General features: G+C 36.7%; 1 protein-coding gene and 1 pseudogene across 2 annotated transcripts in view; both read left to right on the forward strand.

The window, feature by feature from the left end:
- Positions 1-625: 625 nt before the first annotated feature.
- On the forward strand, positions 626-6,230 carry LOC131151371 (uncharacterized; annotated as a pseudogene).
- A 5,312-nt stretch (positions 6,231-11,542) lies between these two features.
- Positions 11,543-15,433, forward strand: part of LOC131151940 (endoribonuclease YBEY, chloroplastic) — a 40,947-nt gene continuing 37,056 nt past the window's right edge. Inside the window, exon 1 of one of the 2 annotated variants that reach the window (XM_058103446.1) lies at positions 11,543-12,104. In XM_058103446.1, coding sequence (XP_057959429.1) covers positions 11,703-12,104 — 402 coding nt within the window. In that variant the 5' untranslated portion in view covers positions 11,543-11,702. The remainder of the gene's footprint in view (positions 12,105-15,433) is intronic. The other variant, XM_058103447.1, reaches the window with a different exon arrangement.

Genomic DNA, 15,433 nt, shown 5'->3' on the forward strand with positions numbered 1-15,433 from the left:
GCAACATAAGTTTGAGCTATACTGTGATATTTACACATGTTTTCTCAAACTTAGTTATTTATGGTATTTCTATATCTAATTTTACAAATATGTAAACTCACCTGTCACACACTAGTAATAGCATATTTTGTCTTACTGAGTGTTGTCTCATCCTAGTGATTTAATATTTTTCAGGTGATCCAACTAGGCGAGTAGATTAGGTTCGCAGGTAGAGGAGACTTCATTGCTGCTCTGACTGTAGGGTGAGTATTTTTAGGTAGTTATTTTGAGTAATCCCAAGGTCCATATGAGGGTATTTTGAGTACTATTGTATATGTATATTTTGGGAAATATTATGACACTCTGGTATTGTATATATGGTTATGGTTGTACGTATTCTACTTCTCGCTGCTTAGGTTGTTTATTGTGTCTTAGATTCCACAGGTCCTATCTAATCCGTGATATTGGTTTGTTTTATATTAAAAGGTATCAGAGCAGTAGAAATTTTACATTAAATTAAAAAGAAAAATTGATTTTGAATTTAGAACAGGGGGGATAGTTAATAGTGAATCTGAGATTTAGTTGAATGAAATAAATTAGGTTTGTATGGGAGATGGAATCCTTAAATAGCATTTTTTTTTTCAGGATGGACCCAAGGAGCAGTGGTATGAATGCTGGGGGTGATAGAGCAGGACCTTCCGGTATGGGAGATGGAGATACTGATGTAGTATTATGCAGCGTCACCTAACAGGTGATGGATAAGATGGCTAGGAGCTTAGGGGAGCGTAGTTGCATGATCGAGCAGTTTATGTGGATGAAGCCACCATCGTTTGCTGGAAGAGCTAACCCGATTATAGTTGAAAATTGGGTCCAGGACATTGAAGATACGTTGACAATGCTTCCATGTATAGACAAATAGAAGGTAGTATTTACGGCGTTTAAACTAACAGAAGAGGCAAAATACTGGTGGAGATTAGCGAGGTTGATTGAGGAGCAAAGGTCGGATCCAATGCCAGTGACATGGAGTCGATTCAAAGAATTATTCTTCGAGCGATATTTCCCTACTATCATTCGGAGCACAAAGGCAACAAAGTTTATGAACTTAGCCCAAGGGCGGATGACAATATCTCAGTACGCAACTCGATTTATTGAGTTGTCTTGGTTTGCCCCACATATGGCACCAGACGAGGAGAAGAAGGCAAGAAAGTTTGAAGAAGGCCTGAGGTAGAATTTGTTTGACTAGGTTATCGGTTTTTGGGCTCAGACATTCATAGAGGTCGTAGATAGGGCTACATTTATTGAGAGTGTCATGCAGAGGGGCATCACAGCTCAGAGTGAGAAAAAGAGGCCTATGCGTCAGGGTTTCAAGCAGGTTCTAGTCGAGGCCCATGGAGAGGAGACCGTTATAGAGGAGGTTAGAGATAGACGATAGGACCTCATGAGAATCAGGGAGTGCAGACCTACCCTGTGTGTCAGATTTGTGGGAAACGACATCTGGGAGAGTGCCGAGCTGGGAGAGATGTTTGTTATCAATGTGGGAGACACAGCCACATGGCACAAGCATGCCTAGGACTTCCAATCCAGGTTTTAGCTCCCAGACCCTACTATAGAGGTTATCAAGCGCCTCGTGGAGGCCAACAAAGGAATATAACTCTGATGAGGGTATATGTGTTGACATCAGGAGACACTGAGGTAGTTGGATATGTTGTCGCATGTATCTTTACTACTTTCCTGTATTAAGTTATTGTTTTATTTGATACAAGTGCCACCCATTGAAGCACAGTTGTTAGATGTTGAATTGGATGTAGCCATGCCGACTGGATCTATTTTGAGATGTGAGAAGATACTTAGGAATTTTCCAGTGGCCATCTAAGGGAAAGTATTATTAGCTGATCTTGTGATACTAGATATATAGGGATTTGATGTAATATTGGGTATGGATTGGCTTGCAGCAAATCCCGCCAGTATTGATTGTCATTAGAAAGAAGTAATTTTTAGGCCCCGTAGTGAGCAAGAATACATATTTGTGGTTCACGTGTGCGTGCCTCGCACAGTTGGTATCTGCCATGCAAGCAAGCAGACTACTTCTAGATGGAGGTCAGGAGTTTATGGCTTTTGTAAAAAAGGTATCAAGAAATGAATCAAAACTTGATAGTACGCCAGTGGTAAGGGAATTTCTCGATGTTTTTCCAAAAAAGCTACCTGGGTTGCCTCTTGATCATGAGGTAGATTTTACTATAGATTTACCTCAAGGGACAACACCGATCTCTAAGGCTCCATATCATATGGCTCCAGTTGAATTGAGAGAATTAAAAGACTAGTTACAGCATCTATTGAATAAAGGGTTTATCAGACCCAATGTATCGCCCTGGGGAGCACTAATGCTATTCATAAAGAAGAAAGATGAGTCTATGAGGATGTGCAAAGATTACAGGGAGATAAACAAGGTAACCATTAAGAACAAATATCCTCTACCTCGTATAGATGATTTATTTGATCAACTTCAGGGTACATGGGTCTATTCTAATATCAACCTCAGATCAGGCTATCATCAGGTGAAGGTTAAAGTAGAAGAATCTCTAAAATAGCATTTCGAACCAGATACGGGCACTATGAGTTTTTGGTGATGTCGTTCAGGTTGACTAATGCACCAGCAGTATTTATAGATTTAATGAATTGGGTGTTTCATCAATATCTAGACCAATTAGTGGTGGTTTTCATTAATGATATACTGGTCTACTCAAGGAGTTTTGAGGAGCATGAGGCACATTTACGACTGGTACTTAAGATGCTCAGGGAAAAGAAATTGTATGCCAAGTTTAGAAAATGTGAATTTTGGTTAGAGAAAGTTGCTTTATGGGGCATGTTATATCAGGGAATGGGATTTTAGTGGATCCTAGTAAAATAGAGGCAGTGGTAAATTGGGAAAGGCCGAGGAATGTTCAGGAGATTAGGAGTTTCTTGGGATTGGCAGGATATTACCGTCGATTTGTAAAGGAATTTTCACGACTATCAGGGCCTCTAACATGACTGACTAGGAAGAATTCCATATTTTCATGAGATAAAGAATGCAAACAGACCTTCCAGGAATTAAAACAGCGACTTGTCACTGCACCAGTATTGACGATTCCGTCTAAAGATGATGGCTATGTAATTTACAGTGATGCATCTTTGAAAGGGCTTAGTTATGTGTTGATGCAGCATGGTAGGGTTGTAGCTTATGCTTCCCGATAGTTGAAAGAATATGAAAAGAACTACCCTACCCATGATCTGGAGTTGGCTGCAATGATACATTCACTAAAGATTTGGAGGCATTACTTGTACGATGAGAGCTACGAGATATTCTCTTATCACAAAAGTTTAAAGTACTTCTTCCTGCAAAAAGAGTTGAATATGTGGCAAAGGAGATGATTAGAACTTATAAAGGATTACGATTGGACCATCAGCTACCACCCAAGTAAAGCAAATGTGGTGGCTGATGCATTGAGCTGTAAATCAGAGGGTACAGTGCAGTTAGCAGTAGTAATTTAGCATCCAATTCAAATGGACTTGGAAAGGCTTGGCGTGGAGTTAGTGGAGGATGATCCTCAGGCATTTATTGTCAACCTGGTTGTGCAGTCTACGCTATATGAAAAGATTAAAGTCGCTCAGGGGGATGACCTAGAATTTGCAGAGGTAATAGCCAGAGTACATGATGGTCAAGGAGAGGAATTCAACATTTCTGACGATGGGGCTCTAAGGTTTCGCACCAGATTGTGTGTGCCTATAGATGATGATATTAGGAGAATGATTCTAGAGGAGGCTTACAAATCTCTATACACGGTTCATCCTAGTAGTACTAAAATGTATAGGGATCTGTGAGAGTATTTCTGGTAGAGTGGCATAAAGAGTGAGATTACAGAATTTGTGCAGCAGTGCTTGACATGCCAGCAAGTTAAGGCTGAGCACTAGAGGCCGACAAAGCAATTGCAGCCACTTTACATCCCTAAGTGGAAATGGGATCACATATCCATTGATTTTGTTACTGGGCTACCGCCGACACTGCATGGTCAAAGTGTCATCTGGGTAATTGTCGATCTACTAATGAAAACAACCCACCTTTTACCTATTAAAGTTAGCTACCCTGTGAACAGATGAGTAGAGATCTATATTCAGGAGATTGTTCGACCCCATGGAGTGCCAGTATCTATAGTCTTAAACTGTGACCCACATTTTACATCACGATTTTGGAAGAGCTTGTAGGAGACTTTGGGGTCTCAGTTAGCATTCAACACCGCCTTCCATCCTCAGATAGATGGTTAGATAGAGAGGACGATCCAGGTACTTGAGAATATGCTGCGAGCATGTGTATTGGATTTTGGGGGTAATTGGACCCAATATTTGCCGCTGGTTGAATTTGTCTACAATAACAACTATTAGGCCAGCATAGGCATGGCACCTTATGAGGCACTTTATGGTAGGAGGTGTCGTTCTCCTTTATACTGGGATGAATTAGGTGAAAGGCTAGTTTTGGGGCCAAAGATAGTGCAACAAGCGTATGATAAAGTCTGACTTATTCGAGATAAAATAAGTGTAGGACAAAATCGGCAGAAAAGCTACACAGATAATCGCCACCGGGAATTAGAATTTAAAGTCGGTGACCATGTATTTTTGAAAATAGCACCACTGAAGGGAGTCATGAGGTTCGGGAAGAAGGGTAAGTTGAGCCCTAGGTTTATTGGCCTATTTGAGATACTTAAGAAGGTTGGGCCAGTTGCCTATCGATTAGCTTTACAACCTATTTTTTTCAGAATACATGACGTATTTCATGTTTCTATGTTAAGGAAATACGTCTCAAGTCCTTCTCATATTATCAGTTACACAGAATTAGAATTCAATGACGCTCCAGTATATGAGGAAGCTCCAGTACAGATCTTAAATAAAAAAGAACAAAAATTGCGCAGTAAGAAGATACCACTAGTAAAAGTCCTGTGGAGGGATCATGTGTTGGAAGAAGCTTTTTGGGAGCTTGAAGAGGAAATCAGATAGAAATAGCCGCACCTACTTAGTGGAGTACAATAGGAATATGTAAGTTTAAATAATGACAGTTTTAATTTGGTTTGTACAGTGTAATTGTAATTCAGAATATATATATATATATATATATATATATATATATATATATATATATATATATAGGATATGAAGTGTTTTAGTTTTGGGAGAATTTTCTTTTATAGTATAATTGTAATATCCATAACTGCTTATGTAACCACAGTATTCCTTCACCACAAATGAGCGTAAGTAATAAAATAAGTAACCTATTTTCTTTAAGGTATGGTGAATCACTCAAATAGTAAATTTCGAGGACAAAATTTTTATAAGGAGGAAAGAATGTAGAGACCCAAAGAGTTATGCTATTTAAATAGTAAAATAAGGAGGAAAATGGAATTGTAAAGGGGGTCACAGCAGGTCCTCGCGTTCGTCAACGAAGTGGCTTATTGGGATCGTCGACGGGGACACGTGTATCATTGATGAGGAGTTACTGAGAGGACTATTTCAAGGCTTGAAATTCATCAACGAAGGTTATAAGTTCGTCAATGAACTCCCTTCTTGACCTCGTTGACGAAGTGATGTGTCTCATTGATGAAGGTAGCTCGTCGACGAAGGTAGTTGTATAAGTATGTTAAAATCGGATTTCAACGCAGGAAAATTTTGCATGTGACTCTTTCTCTCTCTAGGTTTTGGTCCCCTTCACCTTCTCTCCTTGATTCTGGCTTCATTCTTCACCGAATTGACAATCTGAAGCCGCCATGTCACTCCTGGGAAGATTTTCTTCAAATCTGCTGGAGTAATCCGTTGGTTAGGCCAACTTAGGAACTATCCCAAAACCAGGGTGAGTGGATTATTTGAGCATTTTCAGTATTACCCAGTTCATTGAAGTCAGATTTTGTATTATATGTGAAAATATTGGGGTTTTGTGAAGTAAAATTAAGATATTATATTTTCAAGAATAGGGTGTTTTAGGACCCTGTGAACAAGTTTTGAGGACCCCAATGGATGGTATTTCAAGAACATAGGTAAAATGATATATGGATTATAGTTTAGGATTTGTGCATGTGTGGATTTGGGGAGTATGAGTATGATAATTATTTAGGTTAATTCCGTTGTTTGATTTGGTAAATGTACGTGTGTTATCTCAGGATGTTGAAATTATGAATGCCGCACATGTGGGATTGCAAATAATAGTTAGTGCTCAGATAGTCAAGTAAGAGAAATATGCTCTACTAAGAGTTTTAGTATGATAATCAGTAGAAATTATATGTTTTACCAGATTATTAATTTTCATATTATAATATATATGTATAGAAGAAAATACGGATTTTAAAACAAGTGAATTTATTTATTTAATTGTGTGGCATGAGTTTATTGCAAATTAGTATAGTATTTATACAGTTTACAAATACCAAGTTTTACAGTATATTAGGCAGAAAATATCATGGAATAAATATATGTTTTGTAAAAGATGATTTTCAGTATATATACAGATAGAAATTTATAGAATATTTAGAATACCATGATTTATCTATTTTCCATGATACCGTGATATACAGTATATGTATAGAAACATATATTTACAAGCATATTCAGAATACCATGATTTCAGTCATATAATCAGATATACAGACAATAAATGTTCAGCCAGTTATTCAGATTAGCAGATCGGTTTTACAATGTTTTAGCTATTATAAAATCATGGTAAAATAGTAATACAAATATATTAGTTACATATGTATATAGGATCAGACCCTGATGGACCAAATTCAGTCAATAGAGCACGGTACCGTAGCTATATTCAATTCAGAGTGCAACCACATTACTCAGATAGTATGTGGTATATAGTAGTCGATCGTGCCTACGTTGTGGACAGGCTCCCCTTGAGATAAGGGTTGAGAAGGCCGATCTGACTTTTGGAGTTTAGTTGACTTACCCTAGTCAGCCAGCTAGGATAGGTCCCACCTTTGGGCCGCACAACCCTGTCATGAGGGGTTAAATCATGACTTTCAATTATCCATTCAGGAAAATTTTCTCAATTATTATATACATGTATATTCAAGTTTACAGAAACTATAGATATATCTATGGATATTAGAAGTATTATGTTTAGAAAATCTAGAAAAATCAGTTTATGTTAAGCAACATAGGTTTGAGCTATATTGTAATATTTACACATTTTTTCTCATCCTTAGTTATTTATGGTATTTTTATATTTGATTTTACAAATATGTAAACTCACTTGTCACAAACTTGTAATAGCATATTCCGTCTTACTAAGCGTTGTCTCATCTGAGTGATTTAATATTTTTCAGATGATCCAGTTAGGCGAGCAGATCAGGCTCGCAGGTAGAGGAAACTACAATACTGCCCTTACTGTAGGGTGAGTATTTTTGGGTAGTTATTTTGAGTAGTCCCTAGGTCCAGATGAGGGTATTTTGAGTACTGTTTTATATGTATATTTTGGGAAATATTATGACACTCTAGTATTGTATATATGGTTATGGTTGTACGTATTCTACTTCTCACTGCTTAGGTTGTTTATTGTGTCTCAGATTCCACGGGTCCTATGTTCTCCATGATATTGGTTTGTTTTATATTAAAAGGTATTAAAGCAGTGGAAATTTTACATTAAATTTTTTTTTAAAAAAAAAAGGCCAGAAAAAGCAGGTTGTTACAGATGATTTGAAGTTTTAGGTAGGAGACTCCTCTGGCTCAACTCATGAAATTCTAAAGTCTTTGTTCTTTCATGTTAAATAGTTTTATATGGAATACGCGGGTTCTCTTTAAATTAGAGCTTTCATGTGGACTTAGTCAGCCTCACACATGCAAATGAGCAAGGAAAAAAAGAAGATCATTAAACTACCAATAGTTAGGAAATTATTAAAGATTTTTTGAAAAGCTCTTGTTTTTTAGAAGTAGGACATATTTTCCCATATTAGAAAAATGCAATCAAGGGGTACTAAGCGTACATACATTGGAAATTGCAAGAAAGTTAAAAAACTGAAGTACAATATCTATGCATCTGAATACATAATCAAAACATGTGGTTATTCAAAAGTGTTGAAATTAATTTTTTTTTTCAAAATTTATCCCAATTATATGTTAGAAGTGATCAACAGTACCTGAATGTCTTTAGATGCATAGTAAATTTTCATCAATGACTTTTCTAATACATATACAATATTTACGCTTAACATTAATAAAGATAAATTTAATTTTTTGTCCTAAAATTTACCATGAGTAAGACAGTGAAATTCCTATTGAGAACTAAACTCTTGCTTTGTCAATCTTCATGTTTGGATATTCAAGGAGTGTGAGGTGCTACTAGGTGTGCCATATAACACTAGGTGGAGGCAAGTCCATGAGGATTTATTAATATGGCTAGGGACTAGTTGGGTTTCTTTCTTGTCGACTTTTTGAGTTCTATTCCTGTTTTAATTATGACAAACCACAACATCTCAGTTGTGTACCAAGTTTGTACATATATATCTTTCTGAAAAATCATAAATGATGATGCAATATGGAACCCTGAAAAAGCTCCAACACGATCATTTCCAAGGCATATTCCATGGAGTTTTAAAAGGTAGAGCCTGAAGACTTTATGGTTTTTAAGTTTTAATAGTAATTAAGGTTTAATTTGTGCATGCATCTTATGATTTAAATTGAAGCTCTACCTTGACCTAAATTGACCTTAAGAACCCTCAAATTAAATGAAAACCATTTTACACTCAAAGTTAGACTTACACAAAAGGTTCAAATGATTTTGAAATCATAAACAGGCCAAAAACTCATTTTTGTTAAGAGTTAGTCGATCGGCCCGTTAGGCCCAGTCAGCCAAAGTGCTCATTTGGCCAAAACTGAGTTTTTTACAAAAGGGTCAGTCGATTGGCCTCCCATAAGTCTTTTTGGGCTAGTCAACTGGCGTGTGCAATTGGCCAAATTTATAAAGGCCTGGTAGACCGGTCTTCACATAAAGGATTTAGCCTAATAGACTGAATAGAAAAAAATGCCAAAAATATAGTTTTATATAGGGCTCAGTCTATTGGCCTCTTGAAGGCTTAATTGGCCTAGTTGACCGGCCTTATGATTCGGCAGATCGGATCTTGGTGCCTGGCAGACCGAAGCTTGTGAAATTGGAAATCACCTTTGGTTGGTTGACCGGCCCATGGCCCAGTTGACCAAACCTCTCGGGATCAACCCAGATTAAGCTTCAAATGGTCATAAAAATTCAAATTAAAATATTATTTAATTGTCCAAGGGTCACTTAACGACCATATTTCAAAATTGCATATAAATACTAGGCCCAAACACTTTGAAAAGGTTAGAAAAAACTCTTTGGAAGCATACTTGCATATTCTTTGATTACCATTCATTTTTTATACTCCATTTTGAAGATCAAAGTTCAACTTCTCCTACTCTTTAATTTTGAAAATTCTTTTTGGAGAAATTCTTGGGGTTATACAAGCTAGGCTTTGAGCATATATTCATTCATATATCTTTCTTGAAAAGCTTCTTGTTCTTGAGATTTCTAAAGTCAATTTTTATTTGTAGAAATCATTTTCTACATTTCTCCTACTCCTTTATTTGAAAATATTTTTGGAGAAAACTCTTTGGGTTTTGGAAGAGAGCCTTGAGCAATATATTCATTCATATATTCTTGCTTGAGAGGCTTCTTATATTTGATATTGCAAAAGCCAATCATTTTGAGAAAAATCATTTTCCATACTCTCACATTTTCTTGAAAAATATTTTTGAGAGGAAAATCATATATTCTATCGAACTTCATTTCATAAATAATTTGAGAGTACATATAGATTTCATTTGTACATCTTTGCTTATGGAGAAGCACTTATTTGTACAAAAAAAATTATTTTTAATTGTAAAGGAGGGCTCCATCCTGTAAGGAGTACTAGACGCGGGGTATTGCCTGGAGAGGCAACTGCGCCTAGAAGTAGCGGACTGGACATGGGGTATTGTCTGGAGAAAGGGTAGTTTCGCCCTGTGAAGAAGTGGATGTAGGGGGAGTTTCGCCCTGTTAAGAAGCGGATAGTGAAATCCTTGGGGGTTTTGCCCAAGGCGAGGACGTATGTGAGATTTGCTGAACCTCGTTAAAAATTCCAACGTCATTCTCTCTCTCCTTTTACTATTTATCTTTCCAACACATGTATGTTTATATTTGATTTATTGCAAATGTTGTGCATGATTTAAATATTTGCATATATTGATATTTATATTTAAGATTGTATAGAAAGACCTTAAGTTGCAATATACTGGTCGTGGTTTGAAATTAGAGAAAAAACAACCTAAATTTTTTAAATCTCTAATTCATCCCTTTCTTGAGATTACACCATTTCTATTATTTCTCAGTAAAATCAATAGCTATAATTTGCTCATGGAACGTTATCATGCATCTTCCCCTTGACAATAAAATGCATATCAAGTCAATCCAAAATTTTGTCAAATTATAGTACTCTAGGTTCTCTTTCCAAATGAAGTGCAAGTATATTTGAATACAAGTCTCACTTAAAATAGAGAATTTCAACAAGAAAAAATAATCACTTGTAGCAAAACATTGAATGTAGCTATTTTGGTGTATAGAATGTGGAACATTTTGTTAAATTCGAAAAAATGCATTCTAAAACTGCATACTAAATTCTAGCAAAAATGAAGATGTCATAACAACCATAACAACAATCAAATATAGAACACATAAGAGAAAATTAAACTAAACCCAGGGAAAATCATTTTACTCATTATAGTGTGTGCTTTCAAGGCAAGCACACAAAGCAAGCAAACAAGAAGATTAAGCTTGATGCAAGCAAACAAGAAGATTAAGCTTGATGCAAATGACCATCTCTTCTATTTTATATATTTATCTCTACCTTTCCTTTTCTATATGCATCTTTAACGAATATATAAACAAATAAAAATAGATATTACATAAAACTTTGTTATATAAATTTCACCAAAAAATCATTGCAATGCAGTGGCAATTTGGTTAGTTTTTGTAGTGAGCTAGACATTTTGTTAGAAAAGGAAAATGACATAGATAGGGGGTGGGGGGCAAGTGTTCAATTTATCTGGCACTTATGCTCCTTATCACAACGAAGATACCCTACTCATTAGTGAATTGGATGCAACAAAATAAAACAATTCTATTGCAAAGGAGGAGTTGAAAAAGATTCGATTTAAGGAGCACCAGCACATATTATAATAAATCCTACTTGAAGATTTATTTGACAAATATAATTTTGTTAGATAATCGTAAAAGAAGATTTGGCTAGTGAGTAGTGTAATTAGAAGGATATAATTGTATTTATAAAAAGAAAATTTTTTTTGGGAAAGTATGTATTTTTTCAAAAAATTTGAAAAAATTATGATATTTTTAAAATTTTAAAAGAGATTTATAATATTTTTGAAAACCTCATGGGACTTTTCTTTCTATCAAAACTCATGATGGTGTTGTGTCTTTTCTCCAATATTTTATAAGGTCAACTATATAAATTTTTTTAAAAAATAAGTAACTAAGCCTTGCATTCACCGTACAAGGATACCCTCGGCGGAGCAATGTGGGTCTGCTGAGTCGGCGTCACTGTCACGAACTCCTCCGTCCTCAGCACGCAAAGATAGTAACAACGGCCAAACTCAACCTTACCCACCTCTTCAAAGCTAAACTGCCGACCTGAATGCATCCTCGTTTCTCTTCTCTCTGCCGTGCCCTCTACCCATTTTCGTCCTCTTCCACATTGACCCTCATGGTGCGTGTCACCCCACGCACCACCCCTTTCCGGCTGAAGGCGCTCTCGGACGCCACCTACCACTTCTCCCATCGTTCCCATTTGGCTTTTGTAGCTTCTTATTCTTGTCCTTCTTCGTCGCCTGTGAACTCAGCATTGTTTGGCGGGAGATTTCACGGTGTTCGGGCCCGCGAAGATTGGGGCTTCTCGAGACGGATTGGTCCTGTCTTTGCGGCGGAGAGAGGGTATCGGAGGGTGAGGCGGCGACCAGCCAAGAAGAAGGAGAAGGAATTGGAGCTCAATGTTAATATTTGTATTGAAGAACAGCTGCCTGATGATCCCGAAATATTGGTCTCTCTCTCTCTCTCTCTATATATATATATATATATATATATATATACATGTATGTATGTGTATGTATATCGTATTTATGTATGTATGACTATATGCATGAATGATTTTATTCATGTTTTGACTGCAATGTGTGATTTTGAAGATTATTGTTTATTGGAAATGGATTAGATGTTGCCTTGGATGCAAGATATATGTTGCATCTGTTTTAGCATCTGAAGGGTGAGGTTGTTTGTGGGTTCCTTTTCATGTCTGCATTGATTGTGTAGAAATGCATAATAGTTATAATTTTTTAATTGTCTGTTGAAACCATGATAACCGAGTTATAATCAATAATGGTAGGAGTCAATACACAATCTTGGTTGCAAATTTTGTGTGCTTTTGTTTAAGTGTGAAGAAAGTGGATGGTTTTTGTTTCACTCACAATGTGGGAAATTGGAATCAGTATGGTGCAGATTAGATTTTATGTTGATATTGTAATTTACAAATCGACTGATTAAGATTAATTTATTATTTTTTGTGAAGGATAATGGAGGACAGGGGTGTACAAAGGGAAAAAAAAATGTTACATACTCTTTGTTTCTTTGTAACACTCTGTACACAAGGTTTTCAAACCAAATTATGGGTCTGCAAAGAGCAAGATATATGCAGCATTACCTGTACATTGGAGAGGCTGTTTCCATGACTTGACTTGTGAGCTTCGAGTTAAGACATAACCTCCTTATCATTGCCTAAAACCATTTTTCTTGTCAATATGGCTTGGACATGATATGATTTTACTCATGAAGCAACCAAAATAAGTGGAATTTTTTTTTTTTTATAATATTAAAAGGACAACTGTTGGCCTGGATATTTCAACAAAAACAAAAACAAACATTGCAAAAGAATGCATACTTTTTGATCTAAGTGCATTTAGATTGAATATATTTGTCTCTCTTCTTGTTATTCTCTTGTTAGTTGAAAATTTCTTGTACACTTGTAGCATCCTTCTTGTTTACCATTTTGCTAGCCACTATGCCCTAGTATAGAAATCTTTTGATTAGTTTTAAGGGTAGATGTTCAACTATCAATTATAGGAAAAGCTTAGTGTTATGGCATATGGGTACAAGAATGGGTTGATGTTGGAGGGTTTTGATTGGAGCCCCATAGGGGTAGATATTGCTAGTTGGTTAGAGTGGCATTTTGAAGTTGAGGAAGTTATGAGGGCAATCTAGATATGTGGATAAAAATTTACATGGTTTTTTGATGGCTTTATCTTTTTAGGATAGTTAGGAGGTGTTAGAAAAAGATATCATGATGTTTTTTGAGGAGTTTGATTGTTATGTGGTTGAAGGAAATAATGTGTACTCACCTTTATAGTCCATATTCCTAGGAAGAAGAAGTCTAGGAGGGCGAAGGGCTTTAGGCCTATTAATATGATGATGAGTATTTACAAGGTTTTAATTAAGGTATCGCCCAAGATGCTTAGGGAGGTTCTAGGGGATATATTGATGTTGGCTCATTATTCTTTTATTAAAGAAGACAAGAAATTCATTTGCAGCTGTAGTGGCAAATGAGGAGCTTGGGGATGTGGGAACGAGGGCTCAAAAGGGTGTGGTTTTTAAATTGGATTTGAAAAGGTGTATGATATGTGACATGGTGAATTGGGGCTTTCCAAATAATATGATTTGGAAGATGGGTTTTGGGGTAGCGCTGAAGAATTGGATAAGAGGGTGCCTTAGTTCAACTAATATGTTGATGATGGGGTAGCCTAGAGATTTGTTTAGGGTTTCTCAAGGGTTTAGGCAAGGGGAGTTCAATTTTTTTTTTTTCCCCTAGAAAAAATGGCTATTGGGGTCTACATCTATTTTATTTGGTCTGATAAATAGAATTCCCTTGTCTCCCTCTTTGTTTACATTGGTGATTGAATGGTTGAGTAGGATAATTTTCACATGCTTAGGGCTGATCATGGGTTTATCATTTGGGAGGGAGAGGTGGAGTATCTTGAGTCTAAGGATGGTACCATTTTTTTCATGGAAATAGTGTTGGGAAATTTTATAAGGCCTATGTTTTGTTTAGATTTTTAAAGGATATTTTGAGGTTAAAGATTAATTGGTCCAAAAGCGGGGCAGCTGGCTTTAATTTGTATAATGATGACTTAGAGGGTTTCGGGACTCTAGCTGATTGTGATTCATTAGCTTGGCTTTTATCATATATAAGTCTTCCTTTAAAGAGTAAACCTATGCCTACAGCCTTTTGGGGGATCCGGTGCTTGAGAGCGTGTGGAGGATTGCAAGACTGGAAGAGGCTTAGTTTTTGTTAGGGGGTCTGATTACTCTTACTAGAAATTTCCTTTTTGATAGTCCCATTTATTTTTTATCTCCTTTTAGAGTTCTGTGAGTGTTGTGGGGACTTTGAAGTGTATTATGAGAGACTTTCCTGGTCTAGGGGAGGATAAAAGGGATCATCTAATAGGTGGGATGTGGTTAGGAGACCTAAGTTGGGGGGTGGGGGTTGGGGTTGCGGCTTGGTAATGTGGTATCTAAGTCCATATCCTTAATTGAAAAATGGTTATGGAAGTTTTTCGTAGAGGTTATAATTCCCTAGAACCCCTGTTATTAAAAGTAAGATATGGAATTCATTGGAATGGGTGAAATACTAAAGGATGTTGCGAATATTTGGGTGGGAGAGGTTCTGTTGCAGTCTTGCAGCTGTTAGTGCCTTTCCTTTTTAGATTATCTACTCTTCATGACACACCAGTTCTTGGACTCTTTTATTCCTAACACGAGGGGAGATGCTCGGGTTTGGCTAGGGAATTGTTTGGGGCTCTTTTCTTTTAGGTCTTACTCCATTTATCTCCTGAAACCTTCTACTCCCTTCCATTCAGTCGCTTGACTCTTAGATTAACAAGAATGACTTGTTATAGGTAAGGAGACCTTGCAAGACCCTCAGCCTAGATATCTGAATGTTGTGCCTTGAGTCAAATGAGACAAATGCACACCTTTTTCTTCATTGTTGGATGGCGAGACTTTTTTAAAATGCTCTTCTTCCAAATTTTGGAGAAGCACAGGTGGTTCTGCAAAATGTGCATGATTTTCTTGCTAGTAAGATTTCAGGGTTTTGGGGGAAGTAGAAAAGGAGGGCTTTATGGGCTTGTGCAGTGTAAGCTATTTTCTGGACTCTATGGCTTTAGAGGAATGTGAGAATTTTCAAGGATGAGATGACTTCTCCATTTTCACTTTGGGTTAGAGTTAATTTTCTTGCTTCTTTCTGTGCACACCCTTTTTGGTATTTTTGGAGGGATATCGCTGTTGAATTTTCGAGGGGCTGGAAGGCTGTTCTGTTGTAAT

The sequence above is a fragment of the Malania oleifera genome, chromosome 3 (assembly GCF_029873635.1).
Source record: "Malania oleifera isolate guangnan ecotype guangnan chromosome 3, ASM2987363v1, whole genome shotgun sequence".
Classification (NCBI taxonomy): domain Eukaryota; kingdom Viridiplantae; phylum Streptophyta; class Magnoliopsida; order Santalales; family Ximeniaceae; genus Malania; species Malania oleifera.